Source organism: Aspergillus lucknowensis, assembly GCF_044049455.1.
Source record: "Aspergillus lucknowensis strain CBS 449.75 chromosome Unknown BJX67scaffold_59, whole genome shotgun sequence".
Lineage (NCBI taxonomy): Eukaryota > Fungi > Ascomycota > Eurotiomycetes > Eurotiales > Aspergillaceae > Aspergillus > Aspergillus lucknowensis.
In genome coordinates this window covers 43,061-68,458 of record NW_027263603.1, presented here as the reverse complement: position 1 = coordinate 68,458, position 25,398 = coordinate 43,061, and the positions used below count along the sequence as shown (strand labels likewise).

At 50.9% G+C, this 25,398-nt stretch overlaps 9 protein-coding genes across 9 annotated transcripts; 3 read left to right on the top strand and 6 right to left on the bottom strand.

Annotated features, from left to right (window-relative positions):
* Positions 1-1,262: 1,262 nt before the first annotated feature.
* On the bottom strand, positions 1,263-2,444 carry BJX67DRAFT_374930 (endo-1,4-beta-xylanase; the record flags this gene model as incomplete). The annotated part of the gene is made up of 5 exons (XM_071031625.1): positions 1,263-1,687; positions 1,747-1,876; positions 1,939-1,993; positions 2,063-2,238; positions 2,304-2,444. The coding sequence occupies 5 exons, from the start codon at positions 2,442-2,444 to the stop codon at positions 1,263-1,265; spliced, it is 927 nt and encodes a 308-aa protein (XP_070881901.1).
* Positions 2,445-4,688: 2,244 nt separating this feature from the next.
* BJX67DRAFT_275483 (FAD-binding oxidoreductase) lies at positions 4,689-6,763 on the bottom strand. The gene is made up of 3 exons (XM_071026552.1): positions 6,064-6,763; positions 5,467-5,977; positions 4,689-5,409 (listed from the first exon to the last, which is right to left on the bottom strand). The coding sequence occupies exons 1-3, from the start codon at positions 6,578-6,580 to the stop codon at positions 4,875-4,877; spliced, it is 1,563 nt and encodes a 520-aa protein (XP_070881900.1). The 5' UTR covers positions 6,581-6,763; the 3' UTR covers positions 4,689-4,874.
* A 404-nt stretch (positions 6,764-7,167) lies between these two features.
* Positions 7,168-10,590, bottom strand: BJX67DRAFT_275442 (putative RSC complex subunit (RSC1)). Its single transcript, XM_071026550.1, has 5 exons — positions 10,293-10,590; positions 10,020-10,182; positions 9,875-9,943; positions 8,537-9,808; positions 7,168-8,482 (listed from the first exon to the last, which is right to left on the bottom strand). The coding sequence occupies exons 1-5, from the start codon at positions 10,448-10,450 to the stop codon at positions 7,487-7,489; spliced, it is 2,658 nt and encodes an 885-aa protein (XP_070881899.1). The 5' UTR covers positions 10,451-10,590; the 3' UTR covers positions 7,168-7,486.
* An 873-nt stretch (positions 10,591-11,463) lies between these two features.
* Positions 11,464-12,156, top strand: BJX67DRAFT_365214 (uncharacterized protein). Its single transcript, XM_071030254.1, has one exon. The coding sequence runs from the start codon at positions 11,781-11,783 to the stop codon at positions 12,054-12,056; it is 276 nt and encodes a 91-aa protein (XP_070881898.1). The 5' UTR covers positions 11,464-11,780; the 3' UTR covers positions 12,057-12,156.
* A 450-nt stretch (positions 12,157-12,606) lies between these two features.
* Positions 12,607-14,142, top strand: BJX67DRAFT_275404 (ubiquitin-specific protease OTU1). The gene is made up of 2 exons (XM_071026549.1): positions 12,607-12,915; positions 13,019-14,142. The coding sequence occupies exon 2, from the start codon at positions 13,046-13,048 to the stop codon at positions 14,027-14,029; it is 984 nt and encodes a 327-aa protein (XP_070881897.1). The 5' UTR covers positions 12,607-12,915; positions 13,019-13,045; the 3' UTR covers positions 14,030-14,142.
* Positions 14,143-16,172, bottom strand: BJX67DRAFT_275387 (serine/threonine protein kinase CDC7). The gene is made up of 4 exons (XM_071026547.1): positions 15,672-16,172; positions 15,153-15,612; positions 15,026-15,086; positions 14,143-14,951 (listed from the first exon to the last, which is right to left on the bottom strand). The coding sequence occupies exons 1-4, from the start codon at positions 15,928-15,930 to the stop codon at positions 14,256-14,258; spliced, it is 1,476 nt and encodes a 491-aa protein (XP_070881896.1). The 5' UTR covers positions 15,931-16,172; the 3' UTR covers positions 14,143-14,255.
* Positions 16,173-16,427: 255 nt separating this feature from the next.
* Positions 16,428-20,681, top strand: BJX67DRAFT_365209 (condensin subunit YCS4). The gene is made up of 6 exons (XM_071030252.1): positions 16,428-16,852; positions 16,928-17,436; positions 17,487-17,610; positions 17,667-17,808; positions 17,866-20,244; positions 20,330-20,681. Exons 1-6 carry the CDS (start codon positions 16,617-16,619, stop codon positions 20,501-20,503), a joined length of 3,564 nt encoding a protein of 1,187 aa, XP_070881895.1. The 5' UTR covers positions 16,428-16,616; the 3' UTR covers positions 20,504-20,681.
* A 273-nt stretch (positions 20,682-20,954) lies between these two features.
* BJX67DRAFT_275322 (putative oxysterol binding protein (Orp8)) lies at positions 20,955-23,078 on the bottom strand. Its single transcript, XM_071026546.1, has 6 exons — positions 22,638-23,078; positions 22,486-22,562; positions 22,378-22,417; positions 22,247-22,316; positions 22,135-22,194; positions 20,955-22,072 (listed from the first exon to the last, which is right to left on the bottom strand). The coding sequence occupies exons 1-6, from the start codon at positions 22,721-22,723 to the stop codon at positions 21,116-21,118; spliced, it is 1,290 nt and encodes a 429-aa protein (XP_070881894.1). The 5' UTR covers positions 22,724-23,078; the 3' UTR covers positions 20,955-21,115.
* Positions 23,079-25,293, bottom strand: BJX67DRAFT_275315 (ubiquitin C-terminal hydrolase 37). The gene is made up of 6 exons (XM_071026545.1): positions 24,886-25,293; positions 24,712-24,806; positions 24,551-24,650; positions 24,304-24,485; positions 24,061-24,245; positions 23,079-24,006 (listed from the first exon to the last, which is right to left on the bottom strand). Exons 1-6 carry the CDS (start codon positions 25,015-25,017, stop codon positions 23,435-23,437), a joined length of 1,266 nt encoding a protein of 421 aa, XP_070881893.1. The 5' UTR covers positions 25,018-25,293; the 3' UTR covers positions 23,079-23,434.
* Between the last annotated feature and the right edge of the window lie 105 nt (positions 25,294-25,398).

Genomic DNA, 25,398 nt, shown 5'->3' with positions numbered 1-25,398 from the left:
AACTCGAAAGGCAAATGAGCCACGGAACGGGTTACTTGGACTGCTTCAAGGGCCACGACTTGCGAAGGACCGAGATCAGCTGCCTCACCTGGGCAGGACAGCAGCTCTGCGGAACTGCTTTCATGAACAACTCTGTATATTTCTTCGTCCAAGTGGGAATGGACGAATCAAACTCATTCAATATGTCGATTGGTCAGTACGCCATTGGATTCGTCGGGGTTTTCGGGGCCTGGTTCCTCATGTTACATGTCGGTCGTCGAACCCTCTACATCACGGGCCTTGGAGCATTGTTCCTGCTGCTGATGGGTATCGGATTCACATCACTCGCCCCATCATCCACCGATGCCGGATCATGGGCGGCTGGAAGCCTGCTACTCGTCCAGGCACTGTGCTATAACCTGACGGTAGGAACAGTGACATACTCTCTTGTTTCTGAAGTCTCATCTGTCCGGCTTCGTGCAAAGACCGTCAGCTTGGCAAGGAACCTTTACAACGTCTGTAGTATTGTTAGTGGCGTGGTCGCACCCTACATGCTTAACCCCACGGCATGGAATTGGAAGAGCAAGACAGTATTCTTCTGGGCCGGGATAACCTTCCTTTGTTTTTCATGGGCGTTTTTCCGGGTACCTGAAACAAAGGGGCGCACGTATGCCGAGCTGGATCTTCTTTTCGAGAGACAAGTCAGTTGCTAGGAAGTTTGCAAGCACTCCTGTTGAGGTGGCCGAGCAACACCAGGAAACCCGGGGAAAGTTGGCGGAAGAGTGAGCTGCGGCGAGAGTCTGGCGATGAAAGAACCTGGACGCTACTGGAGGATAACTGGAGGATAACCCTCCCTTGTCCGTAGGATTTTCACCGGGGCTTTTGACGTCGAGATGTGAAACCCAAGAGGAGAGGGGAAGAAGAAGCCGTGCTTTCTCTACTTTAGAAGGTCACCTGACTTAACAAAAATTGACCAATCACAACCGATTTTGTATGCACCAAAACAGCTTGTCGCCTTCGGTTGCTCTCGGAAGAATATATGCGATTTACCAAATGATTTTCTCTGTGCTGGCGCTCTTAGGCTATTTTGGATCTACGGTGAAGTTCCCTTACGACTGTGTCCCTTGCACCAGGACGAGGTGAAGAAGCGCAGGACCTTTGCCTAATCGGAACATGCTCCCAACCCTAAACCATTCACAGACCAGACGGCTTAATGGGCATAGTACGTAAATCAATAGCTCCGCATGGAGCAGACCCATGGCTCACAAGCAACAGCGGTGCGATTAGGCAATCGCATCACTAATACCCGTATAAGCCGGCTTCTTCTGCAGTTCCTTATCCCACGGACAGGCATCATCATAGCCTTCAAATGTAGTAGGAACCCAAGAATACTTATCCGTAAAACTGGCAACAGTGACGCCTACACACCCTTCAACAGCAAGACAAGCTTCAGTGACATACGCGTAGTCTGCAGCCTGCTGCTCGAGATCCTCCTCGGTAGTAGGCGACTCGATCCGAATGTCAAGCTCTGTAATTGCAACCTCCAGTCCCAAGTCCGCGAGGGCTTGCAAACGCGTCTGGAGCTCTGTTGTGATCTGGCCTAAGATATAGTGGCCTTGGATACCGACTCCGTTGATAGGTACGCCCTCGTCGACGAGACTCTTAGCCAAATCATAAAAGGCATCGGCCTTGGCCCCGTAGTCGTTGTCTTGACATGGTTAGAGATGTCTCGAAAAAGAAGCTTGGTTGTGCTCTAGCGTTGCTTACTGTATTCATTCAGATAAAGCTTTGCGTCTGGGCTGGCTTCCCGTGCTGTTCTGAAGGCTGTCGCGATGTAGTCCACTCCTAGTAAGTTATAGAATACCGAGTCACGGTATTCTCCTGAATCTTCAAAGGGCTAGCAAGAGTGTTAGGATCTGGGCATGGACGTCAATTTCTCGCACGTGAGAGAGAACCAACCTCGTTGACAACATCCCAGTGGGTGACGCTTGTGCCTTGAAAGTGAGTAATTTCCCTTTTATACTAATTAGCACGAAGAACGCAGTAGGCGCGAAAGGAATCCAGGTCAGCCCCAAACACATACGTCGTGATATGATTGTTCATAACCTGGAGAAGCTCATCCTTGTCCGTGATTGTGGACACCCAGTCGGGTAACTGGCTATACCAGACCAAGGTATGTCCTCGAACTGTCTGGTTATGCTGTGACGCGAAATCCACGATCTGGTCTGCGGTTTCAAAAGAGAAGCTGCCGCTTGAGGGCTAAACCGACGTTTCAGTACCACGCTTGGTTAAGGCGGGTCGGACGTCAACGCAAGGTTTCTTACCTCTGTTGTGTCCCATTTCATACTGTTTCCCGGGGTAATCGACCCAAACTCGGAGGTATTGCTGAGGATTCCGGTATATGCTGTATCGGAAAGATATCTCGAATCGGAGAATGTACCAAAGTACCTGCCTGTGGACTGCATCTCTGCGTTGAGTCCCTGAAGTACTCGACGCACAAGGGACCCTGCTGTCCGGCCTGCGACAGCAGAAGACGCAAGAAGGATGGGAAGTAGAACGGAGCAAATAGTAATGCGGCCCATCTTGGTCAGAGGTTATTGTTCCCGGTGGGGAGAATCACCTCTCCATGGCGTGCGCGGTGGCTTCTCTTATTTATCTTTTGATTGTTGGTCGGGGAATGATTGTTGGCTACAGCAAGGATGCTGAAATTCCACCAGTCCGTTGACCGGGAGAGTCGGTCCTTTCGCAGAACTGTATGGACTGGCAACTAAAGAGGCGATTGAATTGGTTGGAACTTCAATCACCAGGATTTCTCTTCAGTTGCCGGTCCCCACCTGTGAGCGATCATCATTCGTGGGTTTTTCTTGAAAAGAACAATGCTCAACGAGGTTGTAATTGACCCGTCTTGACGTCCGTTGCCCTCTTGAGCCAGGGTCGCCCCGCGGAGCAACTCGCGTGACTGCAATGGAGAGTCCCTGTTCCCGAGACCCTTGCTCATGAATCTCCTCCATGAGGAGCAGTCCCGCCTCTTGAAGATGATAGAACGAGCTGGGCTTTGAAGAACCATGCCCTGTAATTGTCATCGAGCGCTTGTAGCTTGGGCTTGATATGATGCTGTCGACCAGTGAAGGATCACGAGTGAAGCCTCAGGCCATTGATTCAATCGTCGAGGATCAACCAGCATCACCCCTTTTCCCATATTCAATCTTTTCCTGAATGACCACAGGAATTTCGCTCGCTTTTGCTGTTGAAGGTGTCGATGAGGCCATCAGAAAGGTATAAATATCTCGAGATAGCGCGTAGTTAGCGGAGGGGTTCCAACACCTTACCGTAACTGCCCATACCAGGGGTGAGATCCCTCTCAAATTCCATCCAGTACCCCCAGCTAATAATAAGGGTAACTCGAATGACCGGACTCTGATTTCTCCACCTATTCCCATCTCGGGCTCTTCTGGTCGCTCTGAAGATTCCCAATCTCCAGCGGACGCTCCGAACACGTTCAGTGACACAGCAAGCTTGACAGTCTTAGCCGCAACTCACAGCCCTCGCTGCTTGCAGGCGTCTCTCTGCTTCGTACCGAGAAGGGTCCTGAAGAATTTCCAAGATGGACTACAACCAATGCTGCTTCGACGACTCAAGCTCTATATTCCCGTTTCTGGTTGGGTACCGGCATAACCTCTCCTTGATCGAGCGAGAAACTCCACGTGAAGTGGTGAGCCCTCCCGGATATCCTATCATCTCTGCATGACCCTAATACAAGAAAGTCCTCGCGGCGGCGCCACTGTATGCTGTGGCCCTCAATGCTCAGAACAACACTGGGGAGTGGTTGAAGAGGCAAAGGTAACGCCTGCAGTAGCGAATCCAGCCACTTTGGCGGGCGGAACGGGAGCTGCCTCTGTTGTGGGTGAGATGGATACATCTGCCCTAAGATTGTTTTTCTCTTTCAAACGTCAAAATGATTTGCTGAGAAGGAACCGCTATCCAATCGCTATACGCATACCTGGAAGCCCTGACGAAGAGGAACCAGACTGCCGGCGGGTGGGCCCTTACCTAGACATTGGTATGGCTCCTCAACTACCGACAGGGAATGGACTGCCCCGTTTGCGATGCGCGGGAAGGTACCAGATCAGGCGTGGGTCCCGGATCGGCTTGACGCGACGCAGTGGCCGAACGCCGTGTTCGAAGTGGCTTATTGCAAGCCGAAGGTGAAATTGCGGCCTGACGTTCAGTACTGGTTCCGTGCGTCTGGTGGTGACGTGAAGGTTGTCTTTACTGTGATGCTTGAACACAGCATACGCCTAGAATTATTATTAAAAAACTGGGAACAGGATACCTGTTGTCCAGGCCGGAGCTATTGCGGACAGGTGGTTATTCTTTCGAAATCAGGTGGCCGAGCCTAATATCGTTGTATAGAGACGGGGACACTGTTTCCAGGCTTGAACAAGTCGTCCAACAGTGCAGTACCAGATCTAGGGGAAAGGGCAACGTAGTAATATAGCAACAAATCCGAAGAAACAGTAGATAATGATTCCCTTGGTTAAAGGATGGGAGAAACATATGCAAAAGCCCAAGATTTACAAACTTGGACCCCAAGACAGGGGGTTTGTCGACAAAACGATGAACAAGCTCCACAAGAGCTGTTAATAGGAGTATTTTTATTCCCTGGAAAGTACATACAGCCGCAGGGTAACTACAGCAGATTATTTGACAGTTGATAGGAGTGAGCCAGGAGCACTCTATGCAAGGATGAAGTACCTCTGAGGAAGAAGGCCACCAGCGATGTTAACTGAGGACCCGGTGCGAAGTACAGTTAGAAAGTGGGAGTGCTGTATTAATATATCACTGTGCCTTATGCACAAGGCTATTGGTAATCACAAGGACCACGTCTCCATGACCTAGGTGTATCTCGCTCTGCCGAGTTCCCCTAGAATTTCCCAATCCCCTTCTTGTGGCAGCTTAAACCCCCCGCGCACCTTCTCCTGGAACACTTTCCTGGGATCATACTTCCGCGACATACGGTATAAGTGCTCCAAACTCTCCTCCCCATACCCGGCGATCGGATCCTGCCATGTCGCGGCTGCGTAGTTCATATACCGGTATCGAGAAGCGAGGCCTTCGCCCTCCGCGAGAGCCTCGATATCTCGCACCACCTGCTGGGTCGCGTCTTCGATCCTGCGGGAGTAATCAGCGTCCAACCAGTGCATTGAAACCAGGCACAGGATGAGATCTCTGTCTGGGCAACTGTCTGGTGGAAAGCCGAGACTATTGTGGGAAGTCGGTGTCAGAGCTGGCACGTCGAGAAATGTCATTGCGAGCGCAAGGTTGGGTATGCCGGAATCCTCCATTTCACCGCAAAGCTGTCTCCATATTGCGTGAACTCGAGGTAGGATTGTGGGAGTGAAGCGAAACGTGGTGGTTGCTTGGATCACACTGTACCTAGTTAGGTCGAGAACAGTCTGGTAAGAGCTAGGATATCAAAAAACATACTAATTATTGATTGGTTGAAGTGCTGTTGTTTCCTCAGTGAAGTCCGTCGAATTGGAAATTCGCATTGTGTTGTAAATCTGTGGCTGAATATCACTGAACATACGTAGAGCGCTAGCGTTCATCACAGGCTTAGCGTAAAACATGTTGTTGAGACTGCCAGTGGAGCCGCTTCCGTTAGCCGTAGACATGTAGAAAAAGGTCTGTTCGATCTCGGCGTTGGGATCGTAGTTTACCGAGTCCTTGAAGGTCGCGTAAGCTTCCAACTGAGCGTCGTCCGCCGACTGGGGGTGCATGATGCAACCGCCCCAGTACGGGTCCTGTCTAAATGCTCGTAGGTCGAAGCGTGTAACAACACCAAAGTTATTCTGACCTCCCTTGAGTGCAATGAAGAGATCCGCGTGCTCATTGCTGTCATTGACGTCGATAATCTCGCCGGAAGCGAGAACCACCTCCATGTTGACAACGTTATCACAGGCCCAGCCGCGCGAAGGAGAGAAATTCGATATGCCCCCTTTTCTCATGGTTCCCATATCAGGGCTTATAGTTAGACCTCGGATCCAGAGTGGAGGCTTTGAAATGGCTTTCAAGTAGACGTACCACCGAGGATCAAACCGCCCACACCCACGTGGCCGAATTTCCCTCCTACAACATCAAGCCCCAGAGGATCAAGGGCCTTGTGAACATCCAACCAGCGAGCCCCGGGGCCAACGGATGCGATGGATCCGTCACCACCGACGTTGACGTGGCTCAATAGTTGCAAGTCGATGGTGACGCCCTGGTCTGTATCCGCAAAACCGACGTTGGGCGAGTGTCCGCCTGAGTGGATGGCGAAAATGGCGTCTGGAGCCTCAGCAAGCGTTCTAACAGCAGTAGAAACGTCTTCCGCAGAAGAAGGGACGATAATGCAAGCAGGACCCAGACGTGCCTGTAGTGCAAAATACGAAGCCTCGGAAGCGTTATAGCCGTCGCTGCCTGGAAGGACGACTTTTCCTGGGAGAAGTGAAGAGATGTTGGAACAGTGGGATGAAAAAACCGTGCTTTGTGTCAATACGGAAATGGTTAACAGCAGGAGAGGCGGGAATGCCGTTGAGCCGAACGGAGAAAGTAGACGCATCGTGGCGTTTGGTGGAGTGAGATGCTAACAAAGTACCAAGGGAAAGGAATCGATACAAGGTCAATGCCCAAGTGACTCAAGGTACGGCTCTATCTAGGGACTGGACTCCGTAGTTCCTGATTGGTTTTGAGGAAACGACGACCCGAGGGTTGCGTGCGATCTCTGCCCTCATGCCTTGGGGGCTTTTGGTCAATGGCATACAGGTCCACGGGTCCCTAAGCATCACACCTGTTAGCTTAGCTCCGTCAGGCCATACGATCGTGATCATCCTGAGTAAATGATGATGCAGCGGTCTCGCTAGAGACACCACAGCCTCACTATCCTCGGCAGCCGGGATATTGGGGTGTCATCTTAGGGCTCACAGGTGCTCGGTAGGCAGCTTCAGTATTCCCACCCACGCAGGACGTGGACGATCAGGGGTGTCCTGGTGATAAGGGAGAAAGAGCGGGGCTCGAGTACGATATAGTAAGAGAAAGAAGGGGTAGGGAGGCAAAGGCAGTTAATATTGGACCACAGTGTGTCAGTGGACGGGTTGTTCGCTTGCCCCTTATCCTCAGCCGAACTTGAAGAACGAGCCAGTTTTGGGGGATGCGTATCACAAGCGTACCGGTACCGTAGAAAAATGGGCAAGAGGTCTAGCTGTTGAATGCATCGATTTCAACTAGATTAGCGCTGATATACAGGAATTGAGCGATTGTGGGCCTCGTGAATGACTCCGACAGCTTCAAACCCAGAACACCCCTTCAAAAGTGCGCCATCATCGCGTATAAGGCAGGACCAGGCCCCTCTCACTTCCATTTTGAACCAGTCCCTAGGGGGAAAATCATAGCGAAGGCAGCGGGAAAACATACAACGAAAGATGAAAACGAAATCTCCCAAATGTAGTATCGTTTCTCACAAATTCAGTTAAACTGCAGGCTCGAACTCGTCCATGTACAGCCCGCTGCCTTTGAGACTGACAAACGTTGATTTCGTCGAATTCGCTAGGATCCGCGCGGTCTCTGCCTGGGTGGCACGATCCGCTAGGATCCGTTGCTCACGGGCTCTTGCATCCTCCTTCCGCGCAGCATCGGCATTCCCTTGATATAGAGCTTTGTAGATCTTATCTGTGCCATTCAGTATTCCCTTCGTCATGACTTCGACCGCAAATTCTGCCGCGAATTCAACCCGGGAAGTAAGGGCTGTTTCCTCGTCTGCCCGCTGGCGTTTGGTAGCCCTGTCGCGCTCTTCTCTTTCGGAGCCCTCCTTGCGTTTCTTGGCCTCAACCAGCTTCCGGCGTTCGTCTTTCGCGGCCAAATACTTGAGTGAATGACCTAGCTTTTGCTGTACTGTCGATCCAATATCGAGCGGTGGGCTAGAAAAGAAAAGTACACGACCCTGGTCGTCACAGTGGAACTGTTCGCGAATATCCGCGGGAATGGCAATATTCGCTGTGTCACTTAGGTGGAATACTTCAACGGGCCGAGGGGCGTTGGGGTTATACAAAGCTGATGGCGCATGCACACGACCCCCCTGATACTGACTGTATTGCGGAGCCTGAGGCACAGCATAAGTATGAGGGGTGACCGGCGCCTGGTAAGCCCCAGGCAGAGGACCCTGAGAAATGTAGCCACTGGAACGCCTTTGCAAGTTGGATTGGTAGACCTGGGCAGGCGGGATCTGGGGTTGATGATATGGTATAGGAGGAACCGGAACCGGTGAGTGTTGTGAAGCTCCGATAGGAGCGGCCGGTGACCGCGACGGAATAGGGCTTGCTGCGGCCAATAGGGCGTTTGCCGGGCTATTCGCAGCGGCTTGTGTGGGCGGCTGGCTCACTGATGCTTGTCGGGGTACTGACGGTGCGGGCGGCTGGGGTATGGTTGGGGGAGGTGGTGATGGAGTCGGCTCCGGCGGCGGTGATTCCTAAAAAGTTATCGTCAGGACTCATCAGGGAACGAAGTCAGGTCAGTCACTTACATTTTCGTCTCGAGGACGACAGTGCACCGCACCCACGACTGGGGGTGCATTCTCTGCTCCCCATGTTGGTTTCGGTAGATCGTCGGTTTCTTTGGCATCGCTTTTGAGGAGATGTTTGATTGGGCTGGGAATTTTCTTGATCTTCCTCGGCACTTCGTACAAATCCATTTCGTAATCCTTTTCTCGCACTTCGTCCGGGAGGCAGCTGGCCCAAGTTTTGATCTTATTGAGTTTGTGTTTCTCTTCGTTGTATCGGGCTTCGCACACGTAGACCTCCTTGTCGGGAGGAAAGTCTCTCGGCCGGCCCCGATTGTAGCGGGTGAAGAACATTACAAAACACCGGTCAACAATCTCTTCGACACGATGATCTCGGTATTGACCAGTCTTGACCACCTCATTCGGGTAAAAGTGTTTTTCGACGTGATGAACAGTTTGTTCCGGACGATAGTACCAACATGCGTTGATCCACTTGTCTCCCTCAGCGTCTTGCCAGGTGCGGTAGATTTGCGCCACGACTGGCTTGGTCACATCGTTGGGATTTTGGATATGAACCCAATCTCCAACCTTCCAGAGCTCACCCTTGTGAAGAATACCATCCGGTAGCGGTAGTCGCCCGTCCTCCATGAGATACTCGCTATCGGGTTTCTTCTTCTCGATATCCGCGAGCTTTCTTGCTTCAATCTGCAGCTCAACGGCGTCTTTGTAGATCTGACTCTCCGATTGGTTGTAAGCCTTTGCATTGTTGAACATGAGGTCCATATCCTTCATGAAATGGTCCACCGAGTTGTACTTCTTCCGCTTCGACTTGCGCTTGATGATATCGATCGCGATGGGTTCTTTGATCTCGATATAGTAGTCCGGATACACATTCTTGTCGGGTAAACGCTCAAAATGTCGAACTTTCAATTGACTTCCCGGGCCTTTCAGCTTCCGAATGCCCTTCAAAACTGCCTTGATCCGCGCTTCCATCGGTGTATCGACACGCGGAGGGCGACCTCGTTTTTTTCTCTGGTCAGGATCGGCAGATTTATTTCCATCCTCCTTCACGCCGTCTCGTTTGGAGCTGGGACGAGACCCGCGCTTCTTCTTGCGGCGGCCTTCATCGTCAGATTCATCCTCATCCTCATCATCCTCTTCCTCCTCTTCCTCTTCCTCTTCTTCCTCTGGTAGGGGATCAGCCTCCGGGATTTCCCCTAGGTCTGGAAGTTCAGCCTCCTCGGCAGTTATAACGCCCTCCTCGACCAATTTCTGAAACTCGGCGATAAATGCATCCTTTCCAGTGAATAATTATCAGCACTTGAACGCTGCCGGCGGGACGTCGTGCTATCTGCTACAAACCTTTATCACGAGCGAATCCTCGTACGCTTGGGACTTAGGACGGTTATAAGTTTGCGCATTATGAGGTATCTGTATCACGAATCAAGTTAGTCGTCTTGCGATAAGTGGCCAACAATCCAGATCCCCAGAAGAATTGCCGACTTACCAGGGCGCAATCTCGCACGAAGTCGGTGAATTTCTTGTACTCTCGCTTGTTGATCTTCTGTTTCAGGATACTAAGGGCCATTGGCTCCTTGATGATATCATAATAGTCAGGGACATTGCGCTTATTGACGCTACGGTGGAAGAGTCTCGAGGGGTCGTGGCCACTGCGATTTGCGAAACACGAATGGTGAGCATCAGTCCTTAGTTCCTTTTGCGGCGGGAGAGTGCTCGGGAGCACTCTCTCTCGCGCACTTAACCCGGGAACCCCACTTACTCTGCTTCTCGAACATCGTAGATCGCCAGGACAACGTCCATCATGGACTTCCATAGCTCATCGGTGATGCTACTGGGGGCGCCATCGCCCTTGTCGTCCTCGATCGACTGCACAGGGTCCTCCGGAGTTGGTTGCCCTTGCGATGGTTCCGAGGCCATGATGTTGACAGCCACGAGCACGTGAGCAGCACGACAGGTCAGGCCAGATCCGTTGGAGCTTCTGAAGGTGCCTGGTCAATTGATACCATTCACTGAGATTGAAAACGGGCATCCAAAGGCGCGCAAGACCAGCAGGCGAGAGGTTCTCACAGCGAGTATGCTGACTAAGGGATTGTTACCATCTCAAAGATACCGTAAAATATCGGTATTAATACTCGCACGGTTCCATGATGGTAATGATTTGATGAATAATCTAGCGCATAGTGATTGTTCGATGCATTATAACCACCATGAATATACAGAGGACGATATAATCGAACTGCACTTGAGAACAAATTGTGGTGGATGATCTTCATTAATGTCGCCTAGTACTATGACTTGAAGAGTTCCGCCTGAGCCTCCGGTAGTGACAAACAGAGCTGACTCCCCTCCGCGCTGACCCGTCGAACCTTCCAAGCCCTAATCGCATCGTCACCTCGGGGAGCTAACGGGACGAAGTCCGCATCTTTGCTTATACCTTCGTGGTTTTCAACCAATCATTCTGGGAAGCGCCCTGCTGGACAGACGCCTTCGTCAACTACTGTTGGAAAGCTCGTGCTATTGACACCGTTATATCTGCTTCGAGAGCGACGCCAGTACGCCTCCCAGGGACTCCATCAGTTTCCCTATACTATGAAAGCCATTTTTCTCTTATCCTAGATGGCTTTGATCAACCTCCCGCGCTGTTTGGACCTCTCCAGCACCGCAGCCTGTAAGTGTGATAGCTCGAAATGAGCCTAGCGGTAGTGGGAAGGTCAGTAGCCAGTTCGATGAAAGTAAGAGCGCAAATGAAACTTGTCAGTCCTAGCCCCAGTTCTATTTGCTCCTGGTTGAGGCCAGGATATTCGATTCGATCAAGATACAGGCAGAGAATGGTCATTGCTCCGAGGCAACACTCATAGATCCCACGCTAGAATCTGGCTTCATACTGGAGCGAGATGTGATTAAGTTGATAGAGTTGTAGTCTAAATTCTAAGAGCTCCCGAGTTGCTTCGGGTTACCTATCTAAGGCCTTTCTTTCTGTGCACAGGTAGCCTCATTGGTTCCGCGGTTTCTGGCTCTATGTTGTCCCCTGGTCCCACAGTCAGGCCGAGCAACAGAACTTATGGAGGAATCTATCTCCCCGCACATAGCCAGGATCTCTTCCTGGATATCTAGTATGCGCAGGTGAGCGCCACTGCCGCTCTTCCAAACTTTCTCCATTGCTCATATTTCTCCACAGAGTAGCCTGCTTCACCCGGGACGAACATGTCAATGAGCCATTGGACGGATTAGGCCAGCCACCGACTATATGGAGCATTTCTGGGGCGATGGCATTGATTGGACAGGCCCAAGCGCCGATGGGTCGGTCTATCCAATGTCAGAGGACTGCTTGTACTTCCACATCATCCGCCTGCTATATGTCGCCAATGCCACTGGACTTTCAGTGGCGGCCTGGATCCATGGTGGTAGGCTCAATCAAGGCGATGGATCAGTTATACCTATGCCGCCCAAGAAGCTGTCAACTGAGGCCAGCCGTTCATTGGAGTCACTATCAGTTATCGCCTGTCTGTATGGGGATGGCTGATGGGCAAGGAGGCCACGGAAGCAGATTAGCATACAAGCGTCAGATATCGCAGGCCCAGAACCGTCTGCCATCGGTGAAAGCCGACAGTATAGCAGGTCGTGGCGACGGTCTCTTCCGGGCAGCCATTGTGACACTGGATTCGGAGGGCGTTCCCACGCCGGAGGCTTTAATAGCACCTTCGCCGATCAAAAACAGTTTTAGCGACTCGTTTTGAATACACAATGCATCAACACCGTGGGTACAGCGTCAGCCACTGAATGTCTCAAAAATGCACCTAAACAGGTGGCGTATGTCTTTAACGACATCCCAGGCGGGGGCTATAGGTCCAAGCTCCTTGTCTCCAATGAGAATAAAGCCTTGGCCAAGCAGGTCTCTGAGGCGTGGATCAATATGATCGCTGATCTTGATCCCAATGGCTCTGGCGAGGAGGCCTTTTGGCCAGTTTACAACACCTCTAGGGGGCGGGAATGTAGGCCAAAACATGGTATTTCACGTGGATGGGTCGTATGCCGAGTATGACGACCTCCGCGCAGAGGCGCTTCAGTAGTCCGACGCGCACTTCCTCGATGTCTTCGATTCTGAGCATAGCGCTAGCAGAAATGAACCGAGTCAGCCAGGATATGTAATCGAAGGTATCGAACAAGTAGAGAGAGCCCTGAGGTGTCAGGCGCTTGGACGAGCGCTATCCCAACGCATGTGAGACGATCGGAACCTCAAGACATGCTCTTGTCCTCCAACTGCCCCCCACGCCGCCCCTTACAGCCCAAGCACTCCTTATCTAGATATATTACCGCCCAAGGAACACAGGTGTCCAGAAAGTGCTGCCAGATGCAACGAGTCGCTGCTAACCTGGAATCTGGTACCTTGCACCTTCCGCCCCACAGTTGACGCTGGCTGCGTCACTGGCCTCGACCTTTCAATTGTCCTCTCGCATCCACTTCCTTCCAATTGACACCTTCAAGGGCAACCAGTCTCTCGATTGCTGTGCCATGTCCGAAATAAGGCTACGAATACGCGGACCCTCTGGGCTTTCCACTGCCTCTCTACCGGACGACGCAACCGTGCGGGACCTGCGAGCTCAGATCGTCGAGAAAACGGGGTTGGCCACATATGACGTTAAATATGGCTATCCGGTCAAGTCGCTATTGTTGGATGAATTCGAACAACACCAGAATCTCGCAGAGGTCGGAGTTAAGCTCAACGGGGAGGTACTTATCATTACCCCCAGAGAAGGAGCAACAGCAGTACCGCCAGCTGCCGGGAATGAGGACCCCGCGTCCAACGGCAGCCCCCCTTCCCCGAAACTCTCCCTATCGCGCAACCAAAAACTCTCCGACGATCCGCCGGAAGTTGCGTCTCCAGAGCATGGCGGGACTTTCGTTTTGCGAGTCATGCCCGATGACAACTCCTGTTTGTTCCGCGCAGTAAGCACTGCGCTCTTGGGAGGCGAGGACGCGATGACCGAGCTCCGATCCGTTGTAGCAGAAGCGATTCAGAATAACCCGAACGAATATCCGAAGGTTGTTTTGGAGAAGGAGCCGGACGAGTATTGTCGCTGGATTAAGAATGAGAATTCATGGGGTGGGGCGATCGAGTTGAGCATTCTGAGCAAACATTTTGATATTGAGATATGTTCCATCGACGTCCAGTCACTCGCCAAAGTTCGTTTCAATGAGGGTCAAAGTCGGCGATGCGTCTTGGTCTACTCAGGCATTCATTACGACACGATTGCATTAACACCAGAAGTAAATGCCCCACCGGAGTTCGATCAGAAAGTCTTCGATGCAGAAGATCTGCTGGTAGAGGAGAAGTCGGTGGCGCTATGCAAACTCCTGCAGGGTCAGCATTATTATACAGATACGGCCAGTTTTCGCATCAAATGCAATCGGTGTGGGGGTATATTCACTGGAGAACAGGGCGCTACGAAGCATGCGAACGAAACAGGGCATGATGACTTCCAGGAGGCCAGTTAGCCACGGCCATCTGGCTTGGTGGGCGGGATTCCCACACTGCTGAGCGCAGCGAGCATTATTTATAGATTTGGGGCACTCTATCTGTTCATTGTATATATTCACCCATGCTGGAATGGTAGTGTGTTATGGGTCAGGTCCCTTCCCATTCTTTCCACGACTCGCTTATAGGGTTCGAAGCCACGTCGGCATTAGGTATATTTCGTTCTACGATACTGTTACAAGAGATTCATACCATGTCCACTTCATCCTCATCCTCTTCCCCTTCGTCTCCCGCTTTCTCACCTTCGTCTTCCCTGCCGCTCTCACCGCTGTCCTCAGGTCCACCCCATTCAACATCGTCTTCAATAGGGTTCGTGAAGAATTCGTGCTGCAGAGCCTCTTTAGAACTGAGACGTTTAGATGGATCTAATTCCATCAATCCAGCCAGAAGACGGGTGGCTTGTGATTCGCTCTCCGTCAGATCCTCCACGCAACTGGACCATTTCACCAGTTTTTCCCAGCTATAACCCTTTTCCCCAATTGTTGGAATATTGGTCTCGAATATCTGACCATGAATCCCAGCGGCGTTTTTCATTCGTCTCGTACCAAAGATGCTCGCCATTTCTATTAATGCGTCAACGTCATCGGCCGAGTTGAAGAACGGGAATCGGCGGCCAAGTAACGTCAGGAGAATCACGCCCACCGACCACATATCAATTTTGGTTGTTTGGGACGTGCACTTGAAGAGGACTTCAGGGGCGCGGAAACCTCGCGTACCGGCACGATTGGCGCGCCGTGATGGGCGTGAGTCGCTTTTCGGATAGCCAACAGAGGGGCCGGATGTCGAGCAATGGTTATAGTGATAGCTTTGGGTGTATCGCATGCGGCGGATGTAGCTCGTGCTCGCACACAGGCATGTGCCGGTATATTCAGAACCCTCGCGCTACCGCCGGAGGAAAGTCAGATCATGCTGGAGTAGATGGGAAACGAGAGCTTGAGAAATGTTTTCAGACACACCTCTGCTAAACCAAAATCAACCAAAACACCCTCTCGCAATTCCGGGTTATAAAGGAAATTCCTAAACCAAATCGTCAGGGTTCAGAAACTACCAGCAACGTGAGAAGAGTTATTGGCGAGTCCTTACGTTGGCTTGATATCTCGATGGAGAATATCGTGCTTGTGAACTGAGTTTAATGCGGTAAACAATGACCGGAAGTAGTGGCGCATGTCGCTCACCATGAACGTGCGGTATTGAAGCCGGAAGTCTGTGTGAGGGAAGTATGGAAGAACCGCGACGACCTGATCTTGGTGACGAAACGCAGTTATCAACGGGCAGACAGATCGACATCCTCGAAGATCATGCAATAACTCAAGTTCATTCTGAATGCGCAACGGGCTGCTCGTGACGTATATCTTCTTCAGCGCAACATATCGCGTTTTCCCTCGACCATCCGGCACGGACTTGCCATTTTCTCCCTCCACTCGACGTCGTTTGGATGGAGGATTTGCCCAATCGTCATTATGGTTGTCCTGAAACACATCCCACTCGTTTCTATACTGATCGTATTTTAGATCTTCGGCTTTATAAACAGTGGAGAATGTGCCTGTCGACCAGTTTTCTGGGTTAGTCGCGCAAGCCTCAGCAGATTCATTCAGGCCATACCTTCACCGATCCTATTCAGCAATCGAAATTCAGTCGATATCCCTGGGAACGTGTCTTCAAGCCGTCTCATATCCTCCTTGACAACCTCGTCGACTTCTTCATCCTCTCCTTCGTTATCATGTCCTTCAACCGGCTCTTCCGCTCGGGGCCCACCATTTTTTGCCAACCCCGTTCGAAAAGCATATTTGTTTGATGGCACCATTGTTGGAGGACGTTGTACATGAGAGATAGCTGCAGCGGCTGCGTGGAGTGTCGACATGGCCCAAACATGTGGCGAACCAGGGAGGGGGAGAACAGGATCAATGTATTTGCGCGCTCGTGGGTTACTTCTCAGGGGAAGAGAGCGTAGATCCGGTGATATTGGGTCGTGGGGATGTGCAGCAGACAGTTATGTCTCGAGCCGCGTTTCCAAGGGCGTCGCTGTAGGACTCATCGCGGTAGCGACGTGAAAGCGAGTCTGGATAATTCTTCAGAGCAGCGTGCAAATTGGCCGGATCCAGCATAGTGTTGTTTATTGATCTCAAACAGCTTCTGGTGGCGAGAAAATGACGGGTGTTTTACGATACGGAACAATTTTCATTACAGTACTATCAAGCCGTATAAGCCAATCAAATCATGTTTGGCCGTCCGATGACGCTTCCAAGGGACGTTAATACAGCACTGGCAGTTTGCAAGGTATGTACTACTGACCTTCTCCCACGAGTACCAGTACTTTGTTTTCGTCCTCTGTAATAATATTTCCTTCCGCCCCCGCCAGCCCGAACTTGGTTGCTGGGAAAATACGACTGAAAGGGAAAGATACAAACAAAACCTCCAAGTCCTGCTGGAGCCGCCCGCACCAACAATGGCGTCGATTTTCCACTCCTCCAACCACACGATTCTCTCACCAAAACAGTGTAGATTCGAACAACTTCTTTCGACGAGGGTTCCCTGGCTGTCTCCATCATGGAGGACAGGATCCAGTTCGATATCAACGATTCCCTCAAGTACTACTTGAGCGACCCGACTTCGGTGCCAACCAGTGAAGCCGATCCTGAACTGCTGGACTTCGAATCGGAGCCAGAACAGCTCTCTAGCGCAGTCGTCGACAATGTCTTGAATCCCATCGTTGACGCAGTGGCCGAGAACCCCGAAGCCTTGGCCAGAGCATCCTTCTTCGACTCATTACAGTTTCTTCTAAAGTGCGCATTCGCCCCTAACCCTGAGCCCCGTGTTGGCGCGTTTGGTCCCAATTCTGAACTTTTGAACTTCTACAGATACTCCTCTTTCCTTCCGGCGAAATCCCTGAGCAAACTTCTCGATTTGGTAGTCTCCGGCTTATCAGTTGAGGCTGATATTATCCACGGAGACCTCGAATCCGACGAACAAGACAGTATCCAACACCATAAGGAACTCCTGGAGATGTATGGTTTCCTCCTCCAATGGGCTCTCTCCGCGGTTGAGTTGAAGGCGGCAGAGAAACCAGCGGAGTCTGCGCCGGCTCGTCGAGGAACTGGGAAATCGGGGAGGTCCCGAGCTCCCAAGGACGGCAACTGGGATGGAACAGCTCAAATTCAGGTATCGATGGAGACAATGTGCAAGGTCATGAAGCTCAAACTCAGCAAAATCTTCTTGACTACTTCAGACCGTGATACGTTCATCAACTTGTTTACCCGTTCAATCTATCTCATTCTAGAGAGCGAGCAGCGCGTCAAAAGCATGGCCATCCGAATGCACGCCTTCAAGGTCCTGTGTATTGCAGTAAAGCACCATGGCCACGGATTTGGTAGGGATTGAGTAGAAAATTCGTTGACTTCGAAACTGACTTTTTCTTAGGCGCTCAGACATCTATTGTGCAGAGCCTCACTTACTTCGAGCACCTGTCGGAGCCCATGGCAGAGTTCTTACATATTCTGGCGGATCAATACGATTACCCGCAACTTTCGGATGAAATATTGAAGTACGAGTTCCAATTGCCACACGTCCTATCTTGGAAATTTGCTTATCTCGAATCAGGGAGCTTGGAAACAAAGAATTCAACTCGAACGATACGCGCGGACCAAAATCCGTGTCCGCATTCATTATCAAACTCTCAGAACTGGCTCCGAGACTGATAATCAAGCAAATGACCCTCCTCGCAAAGCAGCTTGATAGCGAAGTGAGTTGCTCTCGCCGTTTACGCATTTAGCGAAGTGACAGACTAACCCTTCACAAGTCGTATACCCTGCGGTGTGCTGTGGTTGAAGTCTGTGGGAATCTCATCGCTGACCTCAGCAAACAAGAAGAACGAACAGATAACTGCAAAACACAGATAAACGCATTTTTTGATGTCCTGGAAGAGCGGTTCCTTGATGTCAATCCCTATTGCCGGTGCCGAGCTATCCAGGTCTACATGAGGATCTGTGATTTGGAACAGAAATTTCCCAAGCGCCGACAAGCAGCCGCAGAGCTAGCAGCAAGGAGCCTCGAGGACAAGAGCAGCAATGTGCGACGGAATGCCATCAAATTGCTGGCGAAATTGGTTTCAACGCACCCTTTCAGCGTTATGCATGGCGGGCAGCTCTCCTTGAAGGAATGGATGGAGCGCTTGGACGCCGTCGACGTGGAGCTCAATGCTTTGAGACCTCCAGAGACGCCAGGGTTCGATGCTGGTGATGTTACCCAAATAGACAGCGAACTTTTGGATGATGCAACACAGTTACCCGACGATTCGCCGTCCAAGGCACCGCGTATGACAGAAGAGGAGAAATCTATAGCGATGAAGAAGGCTGCCGAACAAGCAGCCACCTCGGAACTGCTTGCGCGACTCCAGCTGACCAGGAAATACTACAACGAAGCAATCCGCTTCATCGAGGTTCTGCATACAGCGTCTACCATTGTTGCTCAGCTTCTGTCGTCAAGAAATAAAAGCGAGGCGATTGAGGCAATGGACTTCTTCGTCATGCTAGATGCGTACAAAGTCGAAACTTCTCGGAGTGGAATTCGACGGATGTTGAGGCTCATTTGGACAAAGGGAAACAGTGACGAAGGGAAGGGGGTCCAGACACACTTGATCGACTGTTACAAGGGCCTCTTCTTCGATGCTCCAGACTCATTCAGCCCAAATGATGCGGCGAACTACATTGCTCGAAACATGATCAGCCTGACTTTTGGCTCTACCCCTGCAGAACTTACATGCCTTGAACAGCTACTCAGCACGATGATGAAGGCTGGGCATATATCCGACGCGGTAATTGCTAAGCTTTGGCAAGTCTACGGAGTGCAGAAGAAAGAGATTTCAAGAACGCAACGACGCGGTGCCATTATTGTTCTCGGTATGATTGCTCTCGCCGATCCCGAAGTTGTGATAAAAGAGATTGAGGTCATGCTCCGTATCGGTCTTGGAAACCACGGGAGATCCGACCTTATCCTTGCGAAGTACACATGCATTGCACTCAGACGCATGGTTCCCGGTCGACAGGCTAAATCGAAAGAGTCGAGCATTTCCAAGCTTCCAAATGATCATCCCGTCCTCATGAAGCTCGCTGCAATGATTGAAACGGTCTCGGATAGTAAAGAATGGTATGGGGTATCTGAGCAAGCTATTGGCGCCATCTACGCTCTGTCAAAGCACCCAGATGTTCTTTGCTCCGACATTGTCAAGCGAAAGACCAGATCTGTCTTCCAGCCGCAGCTTCAGCGCCCATCCTCAAGCGGCTCTGGAAATGAAGAGGAACAACGACCCAACACAGCTTCGACGGAGAAATCGACTGCAGGGCAGAAAACCTCTTCAGCCGCGCTATCTCAGCTTCTCTTTGTTGTTGGCCACATTGCGATCAAACAGATCGTTCATTTGGAGTTGTGCGAGCTTGACTTCAAGCGTCGAAAGGCGGAGCAGGAGAAGAACAAGCCCGCCTCCTCAGCCCAGAACAACGACGAAGGAGGTGAGAATGATGAGTTGGACCTTATCGGTGGTACGACCGAGGACGACTTCACGGAAGCAATGGCACATATCCGTGAACGAGAGCTGTTATACGGCGAAAATTCGCTCTTGTCCAATTTCGGACCGTTGGTTACGGAGATATGTGCAAACAACAACACGTACTCCGATCGAAATCTCCAGGCTGCCGCAACTATATGCATGGCTAAGTTGATGTGTGTCTCGGCTGAATATTGCGAGAAGAACCTCCCTCTGTTGATTACTATCATGGAGCGTTCGGAAGACCCGATTGTTCGAAGCAATGCAGTCATTGCTCTTGGTGACATGGCGGTGTGCTTCAATCATCTCATTGACGAGAACACAGATTTCCTCTATCGTCGGCTCAATGATGACGATGCATCCGTCAAACGCACTTGTCTCATGACTCTAACCTTCCTCATCCTGGCTGGTCAGGTGAAGGTTAAAGGTCAGCTCGGGGAGATGGCGAAGTGCTTGGAGGATGACGACAAGAGGATAGCCGATTTAGCCCGCATGTTCTTTACGGAACTTGCAGGGAAGGACAACGCCGTTTACAACCACTTTGTTGATATGTTCAGTCTCCTAAGCGCAGAACGTAATGTGGAAGAAGGCCCACTAAGGCGCATTGTCAAGTTCCTAATTGGCTTCATTGAGAAGGTAAGTTACAAATTCATTCGGGCAACATGTAACCACTTATGTATCTTTTGGTGTTATCTCTATCCTAACATGCTTTGTGCTACAGGAGAAACATGCCCGCCAATTAGCTGAGAAACTCGCGGCTCGATTACCAAGATGTGAGACCGAGCGGCAGTGGAACGATGTCACCTATGCCCTGTCTCTGCTTCCTCACAAGAACGAGGAGATCACAAAGATCGTCGCCGGAGGGTTCAACAAGATAGTCACAACCGCGGCATAGGCATGCCTCCCAGTCAGTCTACGAATTGTAAACGACGCTATATGCCTCCTCTCCTTCTTTCCCCAGTTTCCATTTGTACATTGCTGGCCATGGCCATGGACGGCGCAGTGTTAGGTTTGGGTTTCCTGTTTGGGTGCAAAATTGGGTATATGATTTGATGAATAGTATAATTTTATGAGTTTCATTCTTCTATCCAACTCTTCCAGTCTGTACATTGCGAGCAGTGCCCGACAGGTCTCATAGGAATCATCTTCCCCGATAATCTCTTCGTGACCAACTCTATATAACATATATGGCAAACAGGAACCAACTTGGGTGAAGCGCGTTTGAGGTTAAAAGAGGGGCCGGGCCACAAAATTGGCGGGTGAGAAGAAAGAAGAAATCTAGATATATTAAAAAGAGTCGGAGGCCGATAGGAAGGCTCAGGCGGGCGTCTACCACGCAGGGCGTCGCAAGGGAGAACGTAGGAAAAGACATTTAAATCGTCCCAATGGCAAATACAATCCAAGTCCAGAGGGGGAAACAATCCGTAATCTATCAAACGCAGCACTTGCATTGTACGCCAAAATCAGGCCCGTGCAGGAAGGGGTATACGTATGTTCAGAATCCACACTAGGCTCCCTTGATCTCACTCTCCTTCAATGTGTACTTCCCATCACGAAGGCCCTCAAGCACCTTCACACCCTCTTCGCTCAGTGTGGGTTTTCCCAAAGGCGTAACAGCATCCGTGAAGAAGCGAGGCTTCCACATTTGGTTATTTGCTTGTCGTTCCGCAGCCTTCTCCCGCTGCCGCTCTTCGATTTCTTGCTTCAGTTTGGTTGCCTGACTGAATTTCCTCTCCAATATCGCCTCCGTCACACCAGACCAGAATTTCCGTGACTCGTTGGATAGCTGGGCCTCTTCCGGGGGCAGGCGCTTCACAACAGGGAAAAGCGGGGCAATGTCAATCAAAAGTTGTGGCTCAGTCGTGCCAGCCAGAGTATAGTACAGCTGAGCGTGCCATGATCCTGAAATTCTAGCGAGGACATCGGCCTCGGGAACGTCTTTTATCCGAGTGATCGTATCCTTGCCCGGATTGTAGCGAAATATCACACCTTCGATCCTGTTTTGAGCCCGACTGATCCAGCCCTCCTCCAAGTACTGCAGAATCACCTTGATGCCCGTCTTAGAGCAAACGATATAGCATGAATCCGCCACAGTAATGGATAACGCTCCCCTCAAAAGGCCTCCAAGATGAGCAGCAGGATGTGTTAACTGGTATTCTTCATCGTCCCTTTCGCTTATGTTGAGGAATATCCCCAGGTTGTGTTGACCAGGAGCAACACGTATGCTTGTTCCCGTGAATTTGGCACTGATCTGATCAAAACCACGAGCGGATACTCCTGTCTCCGGGCAATCGATGTAGAAAGCAGACACTGGTGGATGATGAGATGTTTGTTCAGTTAAGAAGCAAACCGTAGCCGACTTTCCGGCGTCCTCCTTCACCGACACCGATGAAACACCATTGGCCGCTTGTCCGTTGGCCAATAGTGGTGGCTTGGGTAGAGTGTAATCGACCTCCCAACTGCACTGGGTTTCGAGGGCGGTCAGCCTTCTAGAATAAAGATACATAAGGAGAGCTCAAAGCTCACCCTGAAAAATTCACCAAGTGTGGAATTATAGGGCTTACATGGCCTGCCCTTTATATATTTCTAGACGGACATTAGTCGGGGCGTCCCAGACACAATATGTGGAAGAAAATACCAAATCCTTTGTAAACCAAAACCTCAAGACTTCCAGCATGCGTCCCAGTGGATCTTCCGATTTACCAATGCTGTAATATTCCCAGTCAGAAAACGATAGCTCGTACTGGATGAACAGGCAGCGTTGCTGACCTTGCAAAGGTCTCGGGTCTATCCAGATAATTCCAGTACTCTAGCAGAGAGTCAAGTCAGACAATATTCCAAGTGAATGACTTTGTACCGAGGAGCTAAATTACCCACCTAGGTTAGGAGTCGGCTCGAGAAGTTGCGCGGGCAGCGAGAATCTCACTGATGCTATATCGCTCACTCCGACAAATCTAACAAGGTAGGGCGAGTTAGCACAGGAACAGCCAAATCATAGAGTGTCCGAAAACAAACATGAGAGCACGTACTTGCGGAGAATGGACACAAAGGTCTTCAATTTCGAAGATTCGTCGGCGGAGTTTTCAGTGAAATCAGGCGTTGATGAGGACGACATGGCGAATCTGAGAACCCTGATGCTGTTCACAACAAAAGAAGCCAATGATCTAGCGGTAGACCTGCTCTTGCGAGAAAGTCAAACGGGCGCGAAAAGACAGATGTGCAGATTCGACAGGTCCAACAGGCAGGCATAAAGTTATATAGAGCAGAGGATGGCGAGAAGTAGGTTGCGCAGCGGTGGAGCGTTAAGCAGGGGGTTAGGTAGGATGACAGCCAGGGAGGGAACAAAAATAACTAGCCCTCATAGAGACAACGCACACGAAAGAGGAGAAAGAAGGAGGCCTGCCAACGTTTGGAGATGTTGTAACAAAGCGGTCGGTTTGGGAGCAGGCGGTGACGTCTTTCGGTCAATCCTCCGATTTCTTTCTTGAGCGCCACCGACACTTACCACAGTCGTGCCGGATGGCCATCTTCTCGAGAGATCAGGAATTCAAGGAGGGGCAGACCGGAGGAAAAGAGGGGCTGCGAGGACAAGGCGCTCTGAAGCTCTTGACAGCGGCGCTGTTCTTACCACTCTCAGTATCTCTCCTGAAGTCCATGTGAAGAGCGCAAAAGCCCTCGTCCAATCGGCGTACCACGAGGGCATCCTTACCCCCTTCCCTGGCCAGCAGGTGTCTACAGTGCCTAAGTTACAGGACGAGAGAACAACGCGTCCATTTCGGATCGCCATGCTGGTCACCTCCAAACAATACCTACTTTTGGCCACTTCTCACCGCGTCCCCTCGGCCTTTGGGATCAAGCCCTCGATGATCTGCTTGCGCGCCAAGAAGCGAAGCCAAGTTCTTATCGCTGGCCCATAATCGTACCTCCTCCCTGCAGCATAGTCATCATCCGCCTGCTGAGACTGTTGTTCCTCTCGAACCGTTGCTCGAAGCTCTATTTGCGCTCTGCTCTGCTCTTCCCGGTGTTGCGCCAATTCGTCCATGGTGCACCGTAGATACCCCTGCTCTCTCTCCGGGGACATACTTATCTGGCGAAGATCATTCTCGGTCACCCCGTAGGATTTATCAGGGCCCAGAAGTGTGTTCTCAGGAAGAGGTTCAATGGCCCGCGGGCCGACGTTGGCCACGTCCCCCTCGTCCCGCCCGTGAGAAGCTATAGCCCTTTCAATAGCTTCCAGTTGTTTGATGTTCAAAGCCAACTTTTCGACAAGGTCTGGTAACGGATCTCGAGCAAGGCTCAGTATTGAGAATTCGATCTGATCTTCTTCGTACTCCTCCATATTGGCGCGTATGTTTGGCTTCACCAAATCCAACCAATCACTATCTGGCCCAAAAGCGCCTATCCCAAATCAGTAACTTTATCTTCATGGCCGCGAATGGTTATACCACGCACCGAGGGCTTGAGGCTGGCGTTCCAAACCATCAAACTTCCAGACTTTCCCCAAGGCAGGCACAAAGGCGATAAAGTGGAATCCCGCGTCCGCCTCACCTTCATCGCGGCCCCTTTTTTTGGACCGATTGCGCTTGGAGGTCGCCTCATGTTTAAGATGGAGATCTGAGTTGAGTATATCCATTTGCCTGCGGTTGACGTAAGAGGAAGCCATAGAAATAGGAAATAAGAGAGCTTCCGACATACCTTGCGAACGAATTATGTATCCTTTTAACGAACTCGAAGTTGCTGATTGCATCTCCCCTCAGGGCAGGCGTGAACGGCATGGTAAAATCTTTAAAGCTGCGTAGATTCTCTCCGAGATCAATCCCTTCAATATTATTGACTATGTTCAGAAGAGCGACGCTCGCACAGGCATTGCCCGCCGTCTGACGGAAAAGACAGGTTCAGTCAGTGATTAGACACGCTTAGATTGAAGCTCAAACAAACGAACCTGGTTCGCAAACCAAAGTCCGTCGGGGCAACTCGCTTCTTGCTTATCTGGGTCGTCTTCTCTCCAGCGGAACAGAAATATCAAGCCGTAGACAGGCTTACTGCATGAGGGAAATGTGTTCAGTAAATAAGCAAGCATTGGAAGAGTTCAAGGGTTCTTACTTTAAGCAAGCCAGGAACTCATCGTCCAATGAAACGACCTCTTGGACCTTCACGCCTGTGACCCCAAATTCGCGGAGCATTACATTGAACAGAGCCTTTGAGAAGTGAGTACAGATCCAGCATTACACAACGCCTGCGGCTGGGATGGAATGCTGTTAGATGGGACGAACATACTGGTTCTGATTCAAGCTCGCAAAAGCCATTCCAAGAACTCTTCTCATTCCCAGAATCTGGCCGGCAGGAGCCATCGCTATCTACATTGTCCGTCGTGTCATTCAGTCGTCTTCGTTTAACACGTTCACTCATAGTCTCCGCCCCGAGCCGAGAGGTGGGATGCAAAAGGACCAAATAGTTTGGAAAGGATTGGCACAATGTAATCAAGGCCACGCGGGGCCGTTGGGGCCAGGGGAGAGAAGGAAGTCCTGTATCGGGGGAGCTTCCTCCAAGCTCCCAGATGGATGCACTAATCCGGACCTTCGCACGGTCTATCTGTCGGCAATATTGTCGGTAGACCTATCCCCGATAGATTAGGCAGCTAGACATAAGATTAAGAAGCGAAAACATTCCAGCTACTGCCTCGTCTGTTCAGAGAAGGAGTCATTCAATTTATTGTCTTGCGGACGATGTTTGAGAGCTCTCCCAGGCTAGTCCCGATTCGGAATGCGCGCGTCAAAGAAAAATATCAGC